Raw genomic sequence first — 24,956 nt, forward strand, 5'->3', positions numbered from 1 at the left:
ACATCTCCGGTGGCAGGTTGTATGGAGTAAGAAAGACTGGCCACAATGAATATTGTCTCCCTGACATTCCGAACGGACTAAATCCATCTGTGCATAATCCGAGATACACATTCCGGATATTGCTAGCGAAATCTGGATGTACTTTGTTGAAATGTTTCCAGGCTCTTGCATCTGATGGATGAGTCATCTCACCATCCGTCTGAGTATGCTCGGCATGCCATCTCATCTTTCCAGCAGTCTGCTCTGATTGATACAATCTTTTCAATCTATCTGTAATTGGTAGGTACCACATCCTTTGGTACGGTACCCTATTACGTCCCCGTCCTTGCGGCTTGAATCGTGGCTTCTTGCAGAATCGACATTCTTCTAGCTTCTCATCATCTCCCCAATAGATCATGCAGTTGTCGATGCAAACATCTATCATCTCCAAAGGCAACCCAAGACTATAAACCAGTTTCTGAATCTCGTAATAAGAATCAGCAGACACATTGTCTTCCGGCAAGTACTCTTTAAACAAGTCCGCCCATTCGTTCATGCAACTTTCAGGTAGATTGTGATCAGTTTTAATATTCATCATTCTAGCAGCTAACGACAATTTAGAGAGACCTTCTCTACAACCACTGTAAAGTGGTTGATTCGCCGCGTTTAACATTTCGTAAAACTTTTTTGCATCTATATTAGGTTCTTCATCTTCATCATGAGCTACGAATGCATCAGCTACCATATCATGAACCCTATCATAATCTACCATCTCCTCCTGATGGTAACTATGTTCATTATGCAAATGATGATCAACCGGTTCTTTTTCCTGAAAATTGCTATTACTACTACTTGCTTCATTCTGATCATAATTAAAACCTTCTCCATGTTGAAACCAGATATAGTAATTTGCCGTGAAACCTCTATTTATTAAATGCTTCCAAACATTTTCACGATTTGCCAGTTTCGAATTGTTGCATTTCCGACAATGACAGAACATCTTACCACTTTCTTGGGCGAGCGGTGTTGAATCTGCTTGATGCATAAATGTCTCCAGACCCGCAAGGTATTCTTTCGTCACTCTCCCGTTAGCATCTCTATGCATATACATCCACTTCCGCAACTCGTAAATAGTCCTGGAGCCAGCCATTTTTTTTCTTTCACGTTTTTTGTTGTTGGTGTGTTTAAAATGATGTTCAAACATCCATATTTATAGGAAAATTCGAATCTGGTAGTTGTAATTTTGCTATGAATTTACGACGAAAATTAATTAGGTGGGCAAAAAAAACGTGTAACACCTATAAAGTTGGTGGATTCAAAAATTTCCTCGCTAAATACACGTAAACTATTACCTCGTAAATACCACGCAAAGTTTACGTCGTATTTACGAGAAAATAGTTTTTCCTCGTAAAATACTCGTAAAATTACATCCACTTTACGACGAAACAGTTTTGTCGTTACGTTACGAGGAAATAACGATGACTTTAGTTTTTCACGTAAATTCGTCGTAAACTCGACGCAAATTTACGAGGATTGTTTTTTCTCGTTAATTTTCGTAGTTAAGCATGTGTTTTCTTGTAGTGATTATTCTAGTGTAATTTTTTGGTTTATTTTATATTCAGAATTTATGTTATGAAAGTAATAATTATATTGTTTATGTTTTTCGTTTTATCTTAAATTTATAATTAATTTTATATATGTTTTTGCTTACGCTTATAGATTTGCTTCCACGACGTATATTTCAATTACACCTAACCAATAACGCAAATTGTTTTGGAAAAAATTGAAACTTACCTTATATAAACATGCACCATTTCGTCACATCTTTCATTATATAACATGTATTATTTGTGATTATGTCTTTTACCTTTTTAATATCTATAAATCAAAAGTTATATGTTTTTAATCCATTCAATCACCTAGTGCTTAGTAAACCAAAAAAATCTTGAATACTAACAATGGATAACAGTAAAGGAATAAAATAACAAATCATTGTATGATAATTTCATAGAAGCTTATATAAAAAAAAATCTTATATAATAACATCTCAAAAACGTCAAGCTACCTAGCTATTTATAAGCTTTGCACCAAACCGGGTGTCTTTTGATGTACTCATGAAAATGAATTAGCCGGAATTAGATTATATATGTATATATGATAAAAAAATATTTAAAGGAAAATAAAACATTTAAAGGGTTTTCCGCATTAGAATCTCAGCCATCAGAACCAAACATCTCAATTCTAGAATTTGAATAAAGGCAGAAAGCAAAAGACATTGATTCCTTTTTGTGACTATTTTGTGATCAGAAATCAAAAGGAAAACGAGAGAACAATGGCGTTTACAGGGACACTAGACAAATGCAAGGCGTGTGACAAGACTGTCTACGTTATGGATTTGATGACGTTGGAAGGAATGCGTTACCACAAGTCATGCTTCAGGTGCAGCCATTGCAATGGCACTCTCGTGGTATCTACCTTCTTCTTCTGATTCTTCCACCATTGTTCTTATGTTTCTGTGGAAACAAAAAGAAAACAGAATGTTTCTTATCTTTCTCAGATTAGCAACTACTCATCCATGGATGGAGTTCTGTATTGCAAACCACATTTTGAACAGCTCTTCAAAGAATCTGGAAACTTCAGCAAAAATTTTCAGTCAGGTTAATATATTTTTGCTATGTTCATTTCACCTATGTTGGAAAGGCTAACAATCTTGCCTACTTTCTATTTGCAGCAGGAAAGACCGAGAAAACGAATGACGTGGTATGCACGTAAATGATCAAACATTCCTATCTTTTTGTTGGTTCATCAACTTATTATTTTTTTTTTAAAATCTGATTTTCTGTGTGAATCTAGACGAGGGCTCCAAGCAAGCTATCTTCCTTCTTTAGTGGAACACAAGACAAATGTCCAGCTTGTAAGAAAACTGTTTATCCTCTAGAGAAGATCACAATGGAAGGGGAATCTTACCACAAGACTTGCTTTAGATGTGCACACGGTGGCTGTCCATTAACACACTCTTCATACGCTGCTCTCAATGGTGTCCTTTACTGTAAGGTTCATTTCAGTCAGCTTTTCCTCGAGAAAGGTAACTACAATCATGTCCTCCAAGCTGCTAACAACCGACGCACACCTGAGGAAGACAAAATTGAACCCAACGAAAATGAAGCAAACCCTAAAGAAGAAGAAGAAGAAACTTCTGATGCAGTCCCTGAAGAACATGAGTCCTAAAATAATCTAAGAAAAAGAAAAGCTTTATTTATGAAATATATAATCAAAAACTGCATATAATTCTATAATTGTAAAGTATTTATTCAAAATATGAACATGTAGAAAAATCTTATCATAATCTCCCATTACATTAATTATTTTTGGACTTTATATATAACTTATCACACATGAAATTCAGAACTCTGAAAGTTGCTTGCGGTTGAAGAAACAACCAGAAGGGGTTTCTTGATATGGAAGCAAAGCCAACCTCACGGGACATGATGCTCCTTCCACAGAAAAATCTCCAATATTGAAAGTCATATCCGTCCTAACAACCCCAGGACAAACTGAGTTCACTCGAATCTCGGGATGTTTCTTGGCTAGTATCCTCGTGTAACCATTTAAACTTGCCTTGAAAACCACGTAAGCTGCCATAACTTTACTCCAGTCTTTTGTCTTAATCACACCATCTTTGAATTCGTTGAGAAGTTGGTCAATAACTTCGTCGATTCTTTCCTCTGTTAGATTCTCCGCGTCGCTCAAAATCCCTTTAGCCCATTCGTTTAGTAGATTCTAGTAGAAAAATCATCAACTGTAACGTTAATATAGAGTCTCTCCACCAACGTGTCTCAATCTTTCTTGATTTTTTTAGTACGTACCTTTAGTTGACCCATGAAGGATGATACGCTGATGATTCTAGGAGAATCAGACAACTGCAAAAGTGGAATAAGCGCTTCACACATTCTCTTTGGTCCATAGTAATTTATATTCAAGCATTCTTTAGCTATGTCATAATCATTCTCTGGGATATTTTCCTCCCAATTGAAATCTACCTTCCATGTGTGTTTGATCGGGAAACGGTACGGAACGAGAGAACGTTCGATTTTAGACGTGGGTTTAAGCAAAGACGTCTTATTATAGAACGGAAAAGTGTTTCGTCGGTTACAAGGAAAAGAAATATGTGAACTGAAAGGTACCGGAGCCTCGAAGGCTTTGCCGGAGAGATACCACAAGGCGAGACAACAAAGGTAAAACCCTAATCTAGCCGCCCAGTGAGTATCAGTGATTTCGGATCCCTTTCTCGTTGCGTTCCCTTCCCTTTATATAGTTGACCTCGTACTCTCCCATGACCTAGTTTGCGTCGTCTCCGTGGGCTTTTAACTCGTTGGGCCGAGAAGCCCATATTGTCTCGAGTAGCCGTTGAGTCGAGGACGCTTAGACACGCGTTTCGAGCCGTCGAGCCGAGACACCGTTTCGTTCTGAGTGGGCTGGGCCGTCTGTTCTTCGGGCCTCGAGGGATGTCGAATCCACCCTCTACAGTAAGTCCCCCCAGTTCATTGAGATGAGCGTCTCGTTGATATTGATGAATTTAGAAGGTTAATGGCTTGAAAGGACAGACGGGTCGCCTCAAAGATAACTTGCCAGATTGGGCATCGCGAGGCATCGTCAAGTATTTCGCTATGTCGCGCGGTTCGATCAAGTCTAACCAAACCGGCTTTGGTTTGGTTAGATCCGATTTTGCCCCAGATGCTGGTTCGACTCGGAGTTGGGCCGGTTATGTCGGGAAACCGAATCGACGCTTCGGTTTCCTAGGCGGCTAAAATACTGTTCCCAGGCCCACGTAGGCCCACGTAGGTATCATGATGACGCCTCGGGGAAGTACCCCATCTCTCCCTTATAAATACTTGATCGTTCCTCTCCTCCTCTATTCTTCTCCGCGTTATCTAGATATTCTCTCTCTCCTTCCCTCCACTTCTCTCTCTAGGTTGTTGTTGTAATATAGATAGCGATATGTCGTCTGGGGGAAGGTTATCTCGCGAACAGAAAGGGAAGGAGGTTGTGACCGTATCTCGTCCTTTGAGAGACGCGGGCGAGGTTCCGCTCGAGGAGTTCGAACGGGTTCATCATGATGCGATGATGGACACCGGGAGTCTGGATCTGTCTCAAAGGATCCTGGTTTCCGAGTCAGCGCGTTCCTTCCGTCAAGAAGTAAGGGGAAACCAAGCCGAGCCGCAGGCTTGCGATAGAGACGGTTCTGGCGGTGCGAGAGACGGAGTCCTTCCTGCTCACTATACGCCGACGTGTTATTATCCTGGGGAGATCTTCGAAGAGCTGCCGGCGATAGCTCCCGAGTGTCTGCGCTCTCCGGATGTGAGTGGTCAGGCTTGGGAGAACGTTATGAAGACGCAATCGACTCCCAACAGCGTGAAGAGGCTTCTGAGGGAGCGCCGCGGATTTGGGGTGACTTTCTTGATTCCTTCGGCGAGCCAAAGGCCTTGGTCGCCGCCGGTTGGGTATCAATGCGTCTACGAGTCCTATTTTCGTGACGATACAAAGCTTTGGTTCCCAATTCTCCGACTAGCCACGGCATACGCGAGGCGCCGAGATGCAGCGATAAGTCAATTTTTGAATGGTTCGTGGCGTATTGCAGTTGCTTTGTTGGTTATGGCTGCCGAGATCGATACCTCGCTGAGCGTTCGTACCTTTGAGAATTGACGTCCGTGAGTTCGTTGGAGGATGGCCTCCTATCGATAAAAATGTGGCCAAGCTACAACGTGATAGGGGGCATCCTAATAAGATGCTCGATTGGCAGAGGTCCTACTTCTATGTTAAATGCAACGAATCTGCCTTCGAGGACCCTCCAGACGACGACTACCGTGTCTTGTGGAACACTTTGCTTGGTAGAACGCTTTCGTTAACTCGTTTTATTTCTTCGCGTACTAACTGCCTTCTATTTTTTCTGTCTTTTTTTTTTCTTTGTAGCCGACCATCCGACTTCTCGTGAATACCCGGAAGAGTTTCTTGCGAACGCTCGTGCTATCGCGAGACTCGCTCAAGAGCACTGGGGGAATATTTCTTGGGAGAGAGTTTGCCGTTCGATCGACTGTATTTCCAGGAGTAAGTCCATTTTTTTTTATAAGTCGCGCTGTGGGCTTCTACTCTCTCCTTGTTGAATTATTATTATTTTTTTTAACATGTCCTTTGCAGGGGATTGGGATTCGAGTTACCTTCCGTCGGTTAACAAAACCAAGAGACGTATTTTGCTGTTCACCGTTGAGGAGCAGAAGAAGATCAACGCAGCAAGAAAGATGAGGGGCCTTCCGGATCTGAGCACTATGATGGCGGGAGAGCTTGGCTTATCGCGTGCCGAGCCGTTGGTGCCTCCCAGCGAGTTGGTCACTGACGACGTGAATCTCGCGAATTCTGACCATCGCGAGTCCTCGCTTGTTGTTGCCGCTGCTCCTAAGAAGAAAAAGAGCAAGAAAAGAGCCCATGACGAGCCGCCTGTCGATGATGACCGCGAGACTCTTCCAGAGGGAGGCGATCGTTCGGAGGGTGCAGAGCCGCCGACGAAGAAGAGAAAGAAGAAGAAGCGACTATCCTTGGAGGATAGCGTCACGGGTCGAGACAGTGGAATCGCTTCCCCCCTGCTCCATCTGATCCGACTGACGGGCCCTCTCTCAACTTGGCCCTAGCGGATGAAACTCGAAGCGTCTCACCCGAGGTTCCGCTTCAGAAGAAAAAGTCGAAGAAAACCGGCGAGCAAGGGACGACCAAGCGCCAAGTTTCCCCCGTTGCTATTTCATCGAACCGTGGGACGTCGGTCCCTGGTCCATCGACTGGTGGTATTCCGGTCGTAAGGAAGACTTTGAGAGTCAAGTTTCCTGACCGTGTTTCTTTTGAGTATGACGGGCCAACTCCTCTCGTCTACGCTCCTCACAAATGCGCGGAATTGGTCAGCCAGATCAAGTGCGGCCCAAATCCCTTTCTGCCGGTCGCTGACCTAATCTTCAAGGATGAGTATGTCGACGCCGCTCGCACCAAGTTGTTGGTAAGATTTTCCTTCGGTTCTTTCGTTCTTCCTATTACATACTCATTTCCTTTGTCAAATTCTTTGGTTTTCGTGTCTCGCAGTGTGACGGGGTTTAGAACTTCGTCATCGAAAAATACGACTCTGCGCTGAAGGAAGCGCTTGCTGAGTCAGAGAAGCTGGAGAAGACGGTGGTGAGTAAGAGCAGACTCCTCCGTCGAAGGAAGGCGGAGTGGCAGGAGGAGTTCGAGAGGATGGCTGAGAAGAGGGATCGCGCGGTTGCTCGGAGGAAAGCTCAGAAGAAGAGAACCAACGCAGCTGAAGAAGAGCTTTCCTTTGCTCGCTCCACCATCGAGGCTCTGGAGCTGCGGAAGGCCAATCTTATGGAGGAGATAGGAGCCGAGGCCGCGGAGCACAAGAAAGAGCTGGACCGCTTTAGGGATTCGCGGATTTACGAGGTCACGAAGGAAAGGGTGAGGGTTGAGACCGAGATGATTGCAAAATCCAACAAGCATTTTGGGATCTGCGCGAGTGGTGAACCCGTTGTGGACCTTTTGACACGGCGCGGTTACTCCAAAGTCAAGCGTTCGGGACTAAGAGCTGCCTCGAGGCCTTAAAGGCCGGCGGACGCGACATTCCTCAAGAGACTATCGACATGTTCGCGGCTAGAGAGAAACAGTTTGAGGAGGAAGCTTCGAAGCTTGATCCCGGCGAGATCCCGGAGGCTGACTTGGTTCTATCTCCACTTCGCCTCGAATCTCAGTTCGTCGATATGCGAGCTTTCGTGGGTCTCGACCCGCACGGGTCTAACGTGCGCTTGATCGATCCAAGGACTGCCGGGGTTCTCAACAGTCCCACTGATCGTCCTGGAACCTCTGCTGCTCCCTCTCATTCCGTGGGAGATGACTCATCGAAGACTGGTGCGACCGCTACTGACTCGCGAGCCGTTGATGGGGGAGCGAAATTTGCTGGGAACCAGGACGGGAGCAACGTTCTTGAGATTTCTGACTCTTCCATTTCTGATTCGGAGGATGGTCAGGGTCGTGAACCGGACAGAGCTGATGCCGGCGAGGAGGTCGACGAAGCGCAGAGCGGGGAGATAATCGAAGATCTAGCAAACCCCTCCGAGAGTCAGCTTGAGGTTCGCGGAGAAGAGGCGATGGCTCGCGTTGAAAGCGTCGATGCAGGTCAACCGGTGCGTTCCGACCTCCCCGAACCATCTCAAGACCGCGATACCGCGGCGCAGGAACAGGCTAGGGACCCTGAAGAATGACTTTGTTGTTGTTTTCTTTTCTCTTTCTTTTTTTTTGCTTTGGATGAACCTTCCCTCCTTCATGTATCATGACTTAACCCATTGCGGTTTCTTGTTTATTAAGACTCCGTCTGTTTCTCCTTGTTTGCGAATTCTGCTTTACTTATATTGCTTCCTGGTCATTATATAACTCCGGGAGTCGCGGTCCGAGAAAGTGTAGGAAACTCGGCAGATATCTTGATTGCGAGCGATCGTAGAATTTGTGATTCATGCCGTATCGCGACAGCGATATAGCCGTTTCTCAACGTTGACTCGTACGGGCTTGTGAACTCGATAACTCGTTGATCAGGTGTCGTTGGGTCGTTTATCAAGCTTCCCGATTTGTTCGAGTGAAAATTGGATAACTTCAGACCGTGAAAGATAAATTTTCAAACGATAACGGTTCCTACCTCGACTTTCAAAATAATTTCTAAGTGTTCGGTCGGCCAAAAACCCTACTTAGTAAATTACGAAATGGATAGAGTCATCATTTCGGACGCATCAGTGAATACTGTGATACGACCGGATTCCCGCGAGTATGTGTCTGATCAGGACATACTCGGCTGTGGGGTGCGAGTGCCGGTACGTTTGTTTCGAAGTGCCGGGGCGAATCTTATGTAGGCATCGCATGAGTTGCGCAACTTCTCAGGGAAGTGTGTGTGTTTTTTTTATTATAGCTGGACCCGTTAAGGCTGCCTACGTACTTCCTTTGCGGAAGATCAAGCCATTCGTAGTCCTTTGTTTTTCCGAGTAAAAGTGGCTGGGAGCGCATTTACTCGGTTTTTTTTTTTGAGTAAAAGTGGCTGGGAGCGCATTTACTCGGTTTTTTTTTTTTTTTTTTAGAGTGAACATGACCGTTGGTCGTTCACCTGTCTTTGCTGTTTTTTAGTTGTGGAAGAGGCGAAGGTGCTTTGAGTTCCAGGCTCGTGGTACCGTTTCGCCGGTTGAGGTTTCGAGGTGGTAGACTCCAGGTTTCACTACCTCGATGATCTTGTATGGTCCTTCCCAGTTGGCTCCGAGTTTTCCGGCTTTCCATTCCTTTGTGTTTTCGAACACCTTCCGGAGAACCAGATTTCCCAATTCGAGGGGGCGGGACTTAACCTTCTTGTTGTAATAGCTTTCGATTTTGTGATGGTAGTTTTGGATTCGAAGCAATGCTTGGTCGCGTCTTTCTTCGATATCATCGAGTGCGTCGAGGAGCATACCCTGGTTAAGTTTGATGTTCTGCGGCATTTTGGAGCGTCGTAAACTCGTCACGTTTACCTCATCCGGTGCCATCGCTTCGACCCCATAGGCCATCGAGAAGGGGGTGGCTTTCGTTGCTCCGCGAGGTGTTGTTCTATGGGACCAGAGGACCCCATCCAGCTCGTCGGCCCAGCAACCCTTCTTCAAGTCGAGTCATTTCTTGAGTCCGTCGATGATTATCTTATTAGTGGACTCGGCTTGACCGTTGCTCTGCGGGTTTCTCGGTGTGGACATGTTGAGCCGAATTCTCCATCTGTCGCAGAACTCTTTGAAGTTGTGGGATATGAACTGGGATACGTTATCCGTGACTATCTCATACGGGAGCCCGTGCCTGCAGATGATGTTTTTCCAGACGAACTTCTGCACCTCCTTGTCGGTAATGCTGGCGTAGGCTTTTGCTTCCACCCATTTGGTGAAGTAATCTGTCAAGACTAGGATGAATCTCTTCTGACGAGAACTCGGCATTGGCCCGATTATATCCATTCCCCATCTCATGAAGGGGTATGGCGCCGTCAAGGTGTGGAGCAATTTTGTCGGGCTTTGTATGGTTGAAGCGTGTCGCTGGCACCTATCGCATTTCTTGACATAGGATTTGCAATCTGCGTTCATTGTTGGCCAATAGAAGCCGAGGCTTTTCACTTTTAGTGCGAGAGCTCGTCCTCCTGAATGATTGCCTGCTGCTCCTTCATGTGTTTCAGCCATGACCAGCCTTGTTTCGTCTCCAAAGATACACCTAAGGAGTACTTTGGTTGCAGTCCCTCGATGGAATGTTCCATCCATGACGACGTAATGCGCACTGCATCTTTTGAGCCGCCTTGCTTCCCATTTCTCTGTAGGTAGTGTTCCGTCGGAAAGGTAAGCGATGAATTCCGTTCGCCAATCTTCGAGTTGCCCTTCCATTGCGCGAGGTTCCCCTTCATCGATTTCCATGGCATCGGTAACAGATGCTGTAATGGCAAGTTGTTCCGTCGGTGGGCTGATGCTTGGCTTTTCAATCCTATGTATTGGGATTGTTCTTTTCACCTGGTCGTGTAGTTTGCTCCCAAGGGCTGCGAGTGCGTCCGCACATACGTTCTCTCCGCGAGGGACTTTCGTTAGCTCGAAGAACTCGAAATCTTGTATAAGACCTTTTACGAGGTTTAAGTAAGCATCCATTCTGTCGTTTCTAACGTTGTAGTCTCCGAGGAATTGACTTACCACGAGTTGGGAATCACAGTATGCTTTGATCCGTTTAGCTTTTACTGCTTTGGCGAGACGAAGGCCTGCGATGAGAGACTCGTATTCGGCTTCGTTGTTGGATGCCGGAAAATCAAAACTGAACGACTGTCGGATTAGTTAGCCTGTTGGTGACTGGAGTTGAACGCCTGCCTCTGAGGCTTTGTTCATAGATGAACCATCTACGTGCAGTATCCAGTTCAGACTTGGCAGCACAAGATCTTGTTCTAACTCCGGCGTTAGCTCAATCAGGAAGTCAGCAAGGACTTGCGACTTAGCCGCTGTGTGGTTTTTGTACACGATGTTGTGCTCGCTAAGCTCGACTGCCCACTTTGTTAGCCTTCCTGATTGGTTGGTATTTCGCATTACAGTCCTGAGGGGCTGGTTGGAGAGCACCTCGATAGTGTGCGATTGGAAATAAGGTCTGAGTTTTCTTGCCGAAGTGATGATAGCGAGGGCCATCTTTTCCAAGGTTGGGTATCACGTTTCCGGTTCCGTCATCCGCTTGCTGGTGTAGAAAATAGGTTTTTGTTTGCCACGGTCTTCTCGTATCAGGACGCTGCTAACGACCGAGGAGGTGACGGCGATGGATAAGGATAGAGTGTCCCCGACTTCGGGCTTCGACAGAACCGGAGGTGTCGTTAGGTAATGCTTGAGCTGATTGAAAGCTTGTTCGCATTTTTCGTCCCAGACGAATCTTTTATTTCCTCGCAGGATTTCATAGAACGGGATGCACTTGTTTGTGGATCTTGAGATGAATCTATTTAGTGCCGCGATCCTTCTGGTTAAACGCTGAACCTCGCGGGTGTGCTTCGGGCTAGGGAGATCGAGGATTGCCGTTATTTGTTTTGAGTTTGCCTCGATGCCTCGCTGGGTGACGATGTAACCTAGGAACTCTCCAGACGTGATGCCGAAGGTGCATTTCGCCGGGTTGAGCTTCATCCCGTACTCGTTCAACGTTTTGAAGCAGTCATCAAACATTCTATTGACCAGACGCGAAGTGACTTGACCAGCATATCATCAATGTAAACTTCCATAGTGTTGCCGAGTTTGTCGGCAAACATTCTATTGACCAGACGCTGGTAATTCGCTCCTGCGTTCTTTAGGCCGAAAGGCATGACCTTGTAACAATACGTCCCTCTGTCTGTTATGAACGCCGTTTTCTCGCGATTGTCCGCATGCATCATGATTTGATTGTATCCGGAAAAAGCGTCCATAAATGTTAGGAGCTCGTTGCCGGTAGTCGACTCCACCAGACGGTCGATATGCGGGAGAGGGTAACTGTCTTTTGGACATGCTTTGTTCAAATCCGTGAAGTCAACACAAATGCGCCATTTCCCATTTTTCTTTTTAACAACGACGGGGTTTGCTAGCCATTCCGGGTACCGTACTTCGGCAATGAAGCCTGTGTCAAGCAAGCTGTCGACTTCCTCATTCATTGCTTTAAACCGTTCGGGTCCGAGCTTTCGTCTCTTCTGTCGAATAGGCTTGAACGTCGGATCGACGTTTAACTCGTGGGATGTTACTGCGGGGTCTATACCCTTCATATCAGAAGTTACCCATGCAAAGGTCGAGACATTTTCTTTGAGGAAAGAAATGATTAATGACTGCAGGTCGTCGGAGAGATAGGCGCCAATGCGCACAACTTGACTGCGGCGATAAGGAGCTCCCTCGCGGCCCGTTGGTCCCCGCGAATCGTCTGCGTCGTTCCATCTTTCCCGGGGAACTTAACGCATTGGTGATAGGTGGAGGGAATGGCTTTCATGGAGCGTAACCATGGCATTCCGAGGATTGCGTTGTAGGGTGCCTTAGCTCGGATAACAGAGAACTTAACAGTGCGAGTCACGTCACCTGCGTAAACTGGAGACGAATTGTCCCAATCATATGTTCCGAGGAACCATTGAACCCCGTGAGAGTACGTGAGGAGGGCTTCATATCTCGCAAGTCGACTCCCATCTTGTCGAGCGTGTCCCGAAAGATGAGGTCGACTGAGCTGCCTGTGTCAACAAGAACCTTCGTGACCTGGCATTCGCCAATTCCGATATTGATTAGGAGTGGGTCATTATGCGGCATGCTGATGCCGTGAGTGTCGGCCGCCGAGAAAGAGATTTGGTGGTCTGCTTCGACTTGCGAAGGCCACTTTTGGGCGGTTATGGCTTGTCGCCTGTAATCTTTAACTGCTCTTACCGAGTCCCCGCAAGGGGGTGAACCACCCATTATGACGTTGAGGTGCGGGGTGTTCGTAACCTTCATCAACTCCCGTTGCGCTTGTCGTTTCGCTTCGAAGCACGGTCGCAAATTACGTTGCTTGGACAGACCAAGCTTGGCGCGCAAGTCTTCGGCTTTGGAATTGATCTGCTCACGTAAATCTGCGGGCTGAGGTTGAAGGTGTAGGGCAACTCCGTCGTGGGTAGTCTTTCTTGCTTTAGACTCGTCGAGGGACGTCCTGAGATCTGCCTCGTTCTTTTGTACCATTTCGGCCTTCCGCTTCAGAAGTGTACGTAGATCCTTGGACTCCGTTTTTCTGCCCAATTTCTCGCGCAAGTCCGTTGGTACCGGCGGAATTTCGTCATCCGAGGAATCAACCTGTCGGGGGAGTATTACTTCCACCCGTCGCTGGTTCTTAGGTGGTTCTTCATCAGTTGATTCGCCTTCGAGGTTGAGGTTGTTTACCGTAGCTTTCTCTGGATTAGTTTGCTCTTCTCTCTGAGGGGCTTTTGTTTGAGACTTCTGGACCTTCTTCTCTTTGTTTTTGCTCTAACTCTTGTTGTTTTTCGGCTTCTGCGGAGACTCAATCTCGATTTTCCCGCTTTCGATGGATTTGAGGAAGTGTCCGTATAAGACTTTGCAATCCTTCGTATCATGTGACTTGACCTCATGATAGGAACACCACTTACTTGGCTCGACGGCGTTCGAGTTTGCTGGTTCAGGGGAGCTAGACCTTGGCTGGCTGGTATCTCGATCCCAATGATTCCACCCCTTCTCTCGCGCCATCGCGGCGGAGCCCGATGGTTCAGCGTCGTCTATAGCATTCATGTAGCCCTTCCTCTGGTTAGGCTTGCCACTCGTGGAATGTTGGCGCGGTTCTTGATGAGCGTCGTTCGTCCGGGCGGGAGTTTGTTTCCCTGCAGCTTCTTTGGCCGCCTTGGCCCTAGTATCTTCTTTGGCCCTAGTATCTTCCTCCATTCGGATGAAGTTATTGGATCGTGCGATGGCGTCTGGTACGGATCTCGTCGGGTGTCGGTAAAGGTCGGCCCGAAATGGTGACTTAATGTGGAGGGTGTTCATTAAAGACTCCACGGCTATATGATCTGGCACGTCTACTTTCGAGACAATGGATTTGAACTTCTCCATAAAATCTCTCAAGCTCTGTCCATTCGTGTGGTTGAGATTCCAAAGATCCGTGGCGGTGGCTTCTTGTCAAGTGAACATGATGTAGTTTTTGAGGAAAGCCGTCGAGAGATCGTGAAAACTATCAACAGAGTTCTCCTGAAGACCAGTGAACCAGTTGAGAGCGATACCTTCTAGGGTTTCGACGAAGAGTTGACAAAATCCTGCGTCTTTTTCCTCATCAGAGAGGTTCGCGCGTCGCATCGCGATATTGAAGGATGTGACGTGGGCAGAAAGGTCGGAGATACCGTCGAAGGTTGGAAGGCGAAGCTTTTCCATCTTTTGGAGGCGGACCGTCGCTATCTTTTCGGTGAATGGTGTCCGGAGAGATTCTGCTAGGACCCGCTCGATCTGAGGGGCGGACGTAGTGAGATGATGGATCTTGGAGCTTATATCCAGCACCGACTGTTTCAGCGCAGCGAGTTCGTTTATCGTCTGCGCATCGAGGCTGACGGGGGTTTGGGCCGCGTCACCGTTGGCGACATCTTGGTTTGCGGTCTGCATTGGTGCTGCATCAGTTGCCCTTTCTGTGTTAAACAGATGTCTTCGGTACTGTGCCGTCGAAGCTTCTACGTTCGCAGCGAGGGGGGCTAAGATCTTTGCAAGCGCTGTGATTTGTTCGTTCGCCGCTTTCTGGGCTGCGTCTTGCTGCGTAAGGCGCGCCATGATAGTTTCTATTGAACCAGGTTGAAGTGGTGTCGGAGTCGCAGGGAAGGACGCCGGCGTTACTTCTATGGCTTCACGATCTTCTCCAGAGGAAGATCCGTCGTTACTCGTCGCCATCTTGTCGACGTTACTTTGCTAGAGGCCCCACGGTGGGCGCCAACTGTTTGATCGGGAAACGGTACGGAACGAGAGAACGTTCGATTTTAGATGTGGGTTTAAGCAAAGACGTCTTATTATAGATCGGAAGAGTGTTTCGTCGGTTACAAGGAAAGGAAATATGTGAACTGAAAGGTGCCGAAGCCTCGAAGGCTTTGCCGGAGAGATACAACAAGGCGAGACAACAAAGGTAAAACCCTAATCTAGCCGCCCAGTGAGTATCAGTGATTTCGGATCCCTTTCTCGTTGCGTTCCCTTCCCTTTATATAGTTGACCTCGTACTCTCCCATGACCTAGTTTGCGTCGTCTCCGTGGGCTTTTAACTCGTTGGGCCGAGAAGCCCATATTGTCTCGAGTAGCTGTTGAGTCGAGGACGCTTAGACGCGCGTTTCGAGCCGTCGAGCCGAGACACCGTTTCGTTTTGAGTGGGCTAGGCCGTCTGTTCTTCGGGCCTCGAGGGATGTCGAATCCACCCTCTACAACGTGGAATCAACAAGAAAGTATCAATAGACTTGAAAAGGATTTACATCCTGAACATAAGTATATACTTACTTTCTCTTTTCCAGCTCTTATAGCATCAATATCAATGATCACACCACTCACCCCTGCGTTATTGATCTATAAAAGCAATCAAAAGATCACTCAACATTATACTAAAAAGCAATGTTTAAGAAATTGCTAGACGCTTTATAGGAGGCTAGTGTAGAGACTAAACCGATTTTTAGAAAATTCATTTTTAATAAAATAGTTTTCATTTATATCTGATTTGCCGCCTAAGCGGACATCTAGAAGCTGTTTATACCAAATTTTAGAACATTGCTAAAAATTGTACAGTTCATAGTGACTAGACAAACCTAACCGGCTACACTATATCTTCCATTCTTCAATTTTCAAGATTAAACGTTACTACAATTGTTAATCACAAGTCTAATAAGAGCAGATCAAACTGATAAGCATACCAAGATATCGAGTTTTCCAAATTGGGCTTTAACAAACTGGGCGAGAGATGTGATACTAGCAGGATCAGTGACATCAAGCTGATGAAAGACAAGGGTTTGCTCAGAAACTCCAGTCTCTCGTCTCAAAGTCTCAACAGCTTCAAGTCCTCTCTTCTCATCTCTAGAGGTTAAAACAACTCTAACCCCACTGTTTGCTAATTGTCTGCAGATCTCAAAGCCAATTCCCTTGTTTGCTCCAGTAACTACAGCATATCTGCAAAACAACAGAAACAAAACCCACTAAGATTACAGGTTAGATCAAGAGCTAAGGGTTGATGATTTGAGACATGCCTTGGTGTTTCCTCTGTCATTGTTGAACCTTTTTCTTTCTTTCTGGATTTCGGACAAGCAGTTTCAATTATTCGAATTTCTATTTTCAAACAACAAAACGTATCCAATGAAGCCACGTAACTCAGAAGTTGATGTTCCTAACAAGATAAGAGTTAAATGGTCCAAAACAAAACCAGACAAATTCTCAAACCCGGTATGTTAGAATTGACATTCGAACCAACATATGAATCTGTTCGATTACGCGTGCTCCCGTGTGACAAGTGCGACCACCCCGGATTCGAGCTCGTGTTCCTCCGTATAATAATAATAATCAAGAAGTCCAATTTTTTAATAAAAATTATAAATATAATAAATAAAATTGAAAAGGGTCCAAAACTATTTGATATGAATATAGTTTTATTTTCATTACAAAATATACAAAATATACAAAATATTACTGATTAAATTTTAAAAATATTTTAAACATTATCTATGATTTTAGAGAATAGAGTAGGTATTGAGAGATTAAAGGTAGATTAGAGAAGATTAATGGGAGATTTGTAGAGAGATTAGATAGTAATCATGCTTAAGATTATTTAAGAATCATCATGAACAAGAGAGAGAGTCTAAAGAGATAATCTCAAACTTCTTAATTATTAATCTGATCAGAGTTTACAATATATATGAGGAGGCAACACTAGGATGAGGGTTTCATAAAGAGGCACTATTACAAGAGATAAGGTTTGATTTAATTCAAACCATCCAATGAGCTTCTTCCTTGTGCATAAAGCTCATTTTGCTTTATCCAGCTCTTCTTCATCCTGTCACACGCGCCTACTCTTCCCTTGCAACGGTCTGATGCCTTAGCAAAGGGAATAGGGCTTCTCTTCTTCATCCAAAGTTACCCGGGTAACTAGTATTACTATGCCATGTAGGGCCTCTTCATCATACTCAACTCCTCATGTCTTTCTTTTCCCATATATTGATCTCATCTCAACACTCTCCCTCAAGCTTAGCTTTGTGAAAGTCTAAGCTTGGATAGCCATGAGACATTCCTCATTAAAAACCTCACCAAGGAAAATTCATTGGGACAAAACCTTGATGAGGGAAAAAGAATAAAGACCTCATGACTTAGGGGATCAACTCATTCTCTTCCCAAGATCTATGAGTCCCAATCTGATGTGAATGGACTCCATAGTCTTTTGTCTTGCTGCCTTGGTGAACACATCTGCCAACTGATCTTCACTTCTTGTATAACATGGCAAGATCACTCCCAAGACTATCATCTGCCTCACCTTGTGGCAGTCTACTTCAATGTGCTTTGTCCTCTCATGAAACACTGAGTTTGTAGCAATGTGAATAGCCGCCTGATTGTCACAATGCATAGTCATTGGTGTTGCTTGGTCAATCTCCAAGTGCCTAAGAATCCCTTTGATCCATACCAACTCGTTGGTAAGCTTTAGCATAGCTTTATACTCAGCTTCAGCACTAGAGCATGATACAACCTTATGCTTCTTACTCTTCCAAGTAACCATGTTTCCACCAATGAAAGTCCAATAGCCTGTTGTAGACCTTCTATCTGCTCTATCTCCAGCCCAATCAACATCACAATAACCCACAACTTCAGTGCTCTTATTGACACACATCCATATACCAAGCCCTTGAGTTCCATTTAGGTACATGAGAACTCTCTCCACCATGCGCCAGTGATGCTCTCGTGGAGCTTGCATATGCTGGCTTACTTGGTTAACAGCAAAGCATATGTCTGGCCTGGTGATAGTCAAGTATATCAGCTTCCCCACAAGCTTCCTATACAACTTTGGATCATAGAACAGCTTGATGTCTTCAATCTCCCCCTCACGTGGAACCTTGTACCCATCTTCCATGGGCATCTTGGCTGTTCTTCCTCCATACGCACCAGCATCCTTCAAGAGATCCAATGCATACTTCCTTCGAGAGAAGAATAACCCTTCCTTGGATCTGCACAGCTCAATCCCAAGAAAGTACTTCGTCTCTCCCAAATCCTTTATATCAAATACTGATTTCAAAAACTCCTTGGTGGCTCGGATTCCTTCCTTATCACTGCATGTTATGATGATGTCATCCACATACACAAGCAAAACAATGATGCCTGAGGGAGTATTGAGGGTAAAGAGGGTGTGATCAAGCTCGGACTTCCTGAAGCCTCTACCATTCAGTGTTGTGCTTAGCTTATTGTACCATGCTCTAGGTGATTGTTTCAATTCATAGATGGCTTTCTTCAGTCTAAGAACATTTCCTGGCTTCACCATTCCTTCAAGACCCGGAGGTGGTAGCATATAGACTTCATCTTCTAGCTCTCCTTGGAGGAAAGCATTCTTCACATCCATTTGCCAAAGATCCCACCCAAGGTTGGTTGCAACTGATAGTACAATCCTAATGGTATGGAGCTTTGCAACAGGTGCAAAAGTATCAATATAATCATCTCCATAGGTTTGTGTGAAACCTCTTGCTACCAGCCTTGTCTTGCGCCTATCAATCTTCTCATTAGGTAAATACTTGATGGTGAAGATCCACTTGGATGATACAGCTCTCTTCCCCTTAGGCAACTCACTCTCATACCATGTATCATTTCTAATCATGGCATCAGCCTCATCATTGACTGAATCCCTCCACTCTTGAATCATCATTGCTTCTTCATAGCTTCTTGGCACATAGATTTCATCTAAGCTTACCATAAAGGAGTAGTGCTCTTCCGGAAACTCAGCAAATGAGCACACAGCTTGGGAAGGATGCTCCACAACCTGGGCATTGTAGTACACTCTCGTGTTTACCCAGTTTCTCGTGTTTGCCCACTCGGAAGTATCCCTCCTTACCCGTGTGCTTCTTCTCAAAGGAACTTCTACTTGTTCCTCAACGGCTTCTTCTTGTATCTGGATTTCTTCTCCAGCTTCTTGACCTTCATTCTGAACTTCTCTTACTAATTCATCTCCACTTTGGACAGGAGAATCTGAGCCTTGATCTTCTAGACCTCCAGCTTCTTCTGAGCCTTGATCTTTTAACCCTTCAGCTTCAGATTCACTTCCCCCCTCATGTTCAAAGTGGGCTGGTTCTTCAGCTGCCACTTGAGTAGGCTCTTCACGCCTGCTCTGATCCTGGGACACGCCAATACCGAGTTCGTCTAGTATGTTTCTCAAACTAGCAACTCTATCTGATGGTTGAGAAAGCTCTTCAAGCTCCTCCCAATTCTTCTCTTTATAATACCCTTTATCTTCCATGAACTTCACATCCCTAGACACCAAGACTCTTCTAGCAGTGGGATCAAAGCACTTGTATCCCTTTTGAGATGCGGAATATCCAATAAGCATAGCCTTGGTGCTCTTTGCTTCAAGTTTGTTTCTCATCTCTCATGGCACCAGTAAATAGTATACACACCCAAATGTCCTCAAGTGATCCAGAACTGGTCGACCCTTGTTGAGTACCTCAAATGGAGACTGATCCTCTAGGATTCTGGTTGGTATCCTGTTGATCAGATAGCAAGCAGTCATCACAACATCACTCCAAAATCTCTTAGGGACACTCTTGTGGAACATCATTGAATGAGCCACTTCCATGAGGTGTTTGTTCTTCCTTTTAGCAACTTCATTCTGTTGTGGAGTGTAAGGACATCTAGTCTGATGTAGAATCCCATGTTGAGCTAGGTGATCTTTGAATGCGTGGCCTATGTATTCCCCACCATTATCTGACCTGAAAATCTTAATCTTGGCATGATAATGGCTAGTAACATAGCTTTGAAATTTTTTAAATGCATCAAGAACCCTATCTTTTGTTTTAATGAGTGTTAACCAGGTGTATTTGGATTTTTCATCAATGAATGTGACATAATACTTATAATCATCCCTAGATAAACAAGGTGCAGTCCAAACATCAGAGTGAATCAAATCAAAGCAATTCTCATAAATAGTGGATGATCTTTGAAACACAGTCCTACAATGTTTGCCCAAAATACATGCCTCACAATCATTATTTTTAAACATGACACCTGATAACATAATGCTTGAAGCCCTAACATGTGGATGTCCAAGTCTAGCATGCCACAATGCATCTTTACTTAAGGAAGAAACATAACTAAATGAGAAGCAAGAACTAGAGATGAGACTAAGATCTTCAAGCATATAAAGGTCTCATTTGGTTGCTCCTTGCCCAATCAACTTACTGCTCTTAATATCCTGAAACTTAACATCATCAGGACTAAAGATAACATTGCATTGAAGATCAGTGGTGCATCTTTTGACAGATAAAATATTAGAAGTAAACTCAGGCATGAAAAATGCTTAAGAGTCTTTATTAAACAGTTTCAGTTTATCTATTCCTCTAATAGGAATTCTATCTCCATTAGCAATCATAACATGTCCATGAGCCGGTTATATGTCTTTAATCAGGTTATTATCACTAATCATATGATAAGATGCACCAGAATCAATGATCAAAGGTTTATGCATGTTTCTAGTAATCTCAGTCCTTGATGGTTCATTTTGTTTTATCAGGTTTCCTAGTAATCCTAACATCTTACTAGTTATACTCGGCTCACTAGTAGCAGCGTAAGCGCTTTTAAACATATCTAGTAACTTATCAGTATTACTAGGATTACTAGCAGCAGTGTAAGAGCTTTTAAAAATGTCTAGTAACTTATCAGTAGTACTAGGCAATGTATGAGCAGCATATGAGTATCCAAGGGTGTTTCCGAGAGTGTTACCATACTCCTTAAGAGCTTTGAAGAAGGCTTCAAGGTCAGCTCTCTTGAATACCTCCTGATCCATACCCTTTCCAATTAGTTGATGAGATGCCAAGGCTCTACCTTCACTTTCACCCACCTTAGCGCCTGAGCTAGCTCCGGATGAACCAGCACCATTTGCTTCAGCAGAAAGTTGAGCCTTTGCTTCCCTATCCCTGTTGAACCCGCGTGGCCTGAGGTGAGGATGTAGGGTCCAACACTCACTCTTCTTGTGACCGGTCCGCTTGCAATGCTCACAGCTTCCCTCATACTTTTCATACTTCCTTCCTGAGCCTCTGTATGCAGCCTTGTTTGCTTGCATTTCTTAAGCTTGATGAGCCATAGTGAGCTCACCCTTGCCTCCAAACTGGCCAAGAGATCCCTCTTCCTTTGGAAGTTGCGCGCATACTTCCTCCATGGATGGTAGGTTAGGCGATCTCAAGATGTGTTTGATGACATCCTTGTAGCAAGGATCCAATGTCATCAACAACCCAAACACTTGATCTTGTTCTCTTCTTTCCATAAGAGTTGCTTGATCAGTGGTGTTAGGTCTTAGACTTTCAAGTTCAGACCATAATGATCCAAACTTTCCCATGTGTTTGGTGAGCTCTCCTCCATCTTGCTTCATGGAGTTAATGGCTCTCTTCAGCTCAAACACACGGCTGATGTTGGAGACATTTCCAAACGTCTTTAAGAGGGTCTCCCACAAGTGTTTGGGAGTCTCACAGTAGCTGTAAGCTTCAAGAAGAGGGATATCAAGAGATCCTTGCAGCACGGAAAGCACCATCAAGTCTTCTTGCACCCACTTCTTTGCTTCAGCTTTGGTGAGAGTCTTTTCCTCTTCACCTTCTTCAGATTCTTTGGCCACTGGCTTCGGACCATCATCAGTGATGTGGCTCCACAGCCCTAGCCTTCCAACAGCAGTCTTCACCAATTGAGACCACAAGAGGTAAATTGAACCACCTTTCCACGCAACCAGGACAGTAACTAGCTTGCTGAAGTTGTTTCCCTCCAGCTTCAAACTTGCAACTGAGTTGAAGAACACACAGTACCAGACTTCAAGAACACACGAACTCAAAGCACAACACCACAGGATTCAACTTTATCACACAGCTTCACGGAACACTCAAGAACACAAAAGCAAGAACACAAGAACACAAGAGCTAGAGAAAGAAAGAAATGGAACGAGGTTTCTCAATACCAAAGCCAACCTGGCTCTGATACCATATGATTTTAGAGAATAGAGTAGGTATTGAGAGATTAAAGGTAAATTAAAGAAGATTAATGGGAGATTTGTAGAGAGATTAGGTAGTAATCATGTTTAAGAGTATTTAAGAATCATCATGAACAAGAGAGAGAGTCTAGAGAGATAATCTCAAAATTCTTAATTATTAATCTGATCAGAGTTTACAATATATATGAGGATGCAACACTAGGATGAGAGTTTCATAAAGAGACACTATTACAAGAGATAAGGTTTGATTTAATTCAAACCATCCAATGAGCTTATTCCTTGTGCATAAAGCTCATTTTGCTTTATCCAGCTCTTCTCCAGCCTGTCCCTTGCAACAGTCTGATGCCTTAGCAAAGGGAATAGGGCTTCTCTTATTCATCCAAAGTTACCCGGGTAACTAGTATACTAAGATAACTAGGGTAACTTTGGCTTAACCTTTGGAAGTTACTCGAGTAACTAGTATTACTACGCCATGTACGGCCTCTTCATCATACTCAACTCCTCATGTCTTTCTCTTTCCATATATTGATCTCATCTCAACATTATCTTTATATAAATTTTAGAGGGTAAAAAAATAAAAATTTTGCCCTAAGCCCCTAACAGTGTTGAGCCGGCCCTGATTATGAAGTCATAGTTGTAAACTTGTAATTCACGTTCATGATATGAGAACAGAACCTCCATGCTTCTATAATTTAACCAAGATCTCTTAAACAACACTCATTTTTTGTTTCCTCTGAAACTTCATCAATTTCACCAAAAAATCAATAATAATTGTAGATGAAGATAATATAGGGAGGCTGAAATATTTTGGGCCGGAAGCTCAAAAAATTTAAAGGTAACAAAATGTAGTGAAAATGACTCGAGAGGATTGAACCTGTAACCATTCAGAATATTTGTAAGTTATTAACTAACCGAGATATAAGAGATTTTTTTTCAAAAATGGCTGAAAATTTAGTTATGGTAAACAAAACCAAAAGCACATGATTTTATGGCTTTCCCTCCGAGCCGATACTGTATATAGAGTTTGAGTAAAAAAAACGATTCATATAAATTATGAAACTTATGATGTAAATAAAATTTCCATGTATTTTCATGAAACGGTTTAAAATAGTATAAACAAAAACATTAAAAATTATCGGTTGTCAATATAATAATTTTTATAATTTATAAAAAAATAATCAATTTGGTAAAGATTAATCTCTAGAAATAAATATTTAAAAGAATTAACTATAATTCTTGATTTTAAAATTGTAAATATTGTAATATTCATATATTATATAACAATAAATCAGTGTTGTACTATAAATCAGTTTGTTTGGCGGATTAAAAATGAGAGTTAGTTAGTTTGGTCTCAACGAAATAGGATATATATCTTTTAATTTTATAAAAAGCCCACCCAGGCCAAGCTTTCCCACTATAATTTTCAACACTAATTTTATACTTTCCATAAATAGAAAACGTTTTTAAAAATTAGGAAAGAAAAAGTCAACACTCTGTAACAAATTCGATTTGAATAAGAACTAGGTTAAAATCAAATTGGGGGAAAACTCCACGAAACTTGGAGAGAGAGAGAGAGAGAGAGAGAGAGCCAACCACAGAAACCAAACAAACAAACAACAATGTCTTCTTCTTCTCCTTCTCCTTCTCCGATCTCTTCCGAGACAACAATATCCAAAGAAATCGATCCCAACAACGTATCCCTGGCCGAAAACTTCCTCAAATCGTTCACTTGCCCAGACTCCTCCCTCGACGATTTCGCCTCCTTCGACTCTTTCTCCGTTTTGTTCCAAAACAACATCAGAGCTCTCTCCGTCGCACGTGGCCGCATCACGTGCTCCGTCGTCGTCACGCCTGGCCTTACCGTAAAAAAAGCTTCTTCCTTTCTTCGTTCTAATCAAATGGGTCTCCTAAAGTTTCGATCTTTAATCCAAATCTAGCTTTTTCTTTCTTGTGTGTGTGTGGATAGAATTACTTTAATGGGTTACATGGAGGAGCAGTGGCGTCTATTGCAGAGAGGTTATCAATGGCTTGCGCGAGAACATTCGTTTCCGAAGAGAAACAGCTGTTCCTCGGTGAATTGAGTATGTCTTATCTCTCTGCTGCTCCAGTTACGGTAAGCGCCCCTCTCTCTCTCTTATGCAGACTATGTTTAGAGAAAAAGGCTTATTGATGTGTGAGATTTTGCAGAGTGAATTGGTGGTTGAAGGATCAGTGGTGAGGAGTGGGAGGAACCTGACGGTGGTGAATGTTGAGTTCAAGATGAAGGACACCATGAAAGTCACTTACCTAGCTCGTGCTACTTTTTACCAATCTATTATCTCCAAGCTTTAAGCTTTTGACTCAATTCTTTATTATTATGTTTAATAAGACAAGATTCTGTTATGTATACAGATTACGTGATATGTAATGAACATTACTGTTTTTCTCTGTCTTCAATCACTTCAGGTAACTCTCTACATTTCCCACTAAGATGTAATTGCATCCATCCACATTGACTAGAGTATGACATGTTCAGATCTTTGAATTATCTTAGTAGTAGTAAGTTCAGTGGTTTTAAATGTATCTGGATTCAATGCCATTTCTGCTCGAGGGAAGGGATCGAACTCCAATTAGGTTGAAGACATCAAAAACAAAACAAATCGGTTTTAGTTGTGTGATCTGCCACCGGTTAAATAGAAGTGTGACACTGTACCGTTCCTCATTTCCTCATTTCATGTGGCCTAAGTTTCGTACCGATGACT

At 43.8% G+C, this 24,956-nt stretch overlaps 2 protein-coding genes across 2 annotated transcripts; both read left to right on the forward strand.

Annotated features, from left to right (window-relative positions):
* The first annotated feature begins 2,310 nt into the window (after window positions 1–2,310).
* Window positions 2,311–3,207, forward strand: LOC106349023 (LIM domain-containing protein PLIM2c-like). Its single transcript, XM_013788897.3, has 4 exons — window positions 2,311–2,446; window positions 2,537–2,636; window positions 2,711–2,739; window positions 2,833–3,207. Exons 1-4 carry the CDS (start codon window positions 2,312–2,314, stop codon window positions 3,205–3,207), a joined length of 639 nt encoding a protein of 212 aa, XP_013644351.2. The 5' UTR covers window position 2,311.
* A 20,524-nt stretch (window positions 3,208–23,731) lies between these two features.
* On the forward strand, window positions 23,732–24,646 carry LOC106350798 (acyl-coenzyme A thioesterase 13). The gene is made up of 3 exons (XM_022700862.2): window positions 23,732–24,077; window positions 24,182–24,328; window positions 24,403–24,646. The coding sequence occupies exons 1-3, from the start codon at window positions 23,835–23,837 to the stop codon at window positions 24,544–24,546; spliced, it is 534 nt and encodes a 177-aa protein (XP_022556583.2). The 5' UTR covers window positions 23,732–23,834; the 3' UTR covers window positions 24,547–24,646.
* Window positions 24,647–24,956: the final 310 nt, after the last annotated feature.

This window comes from Brassica napus, chromosome C4, assembly GCF_020379485.1.
Source record: "Brassica napus cultivar Da-Ae chromosome C4, Da-Ae, whole genome shotgun sequence".
Taxonomy (NCBI): domain Eukaryota; kingdom Viridiplantae; phylum Streptophyta; class Magnoliopsida; order Brassicales; family Brassicaceae; genus Brassica; species Brassica napus.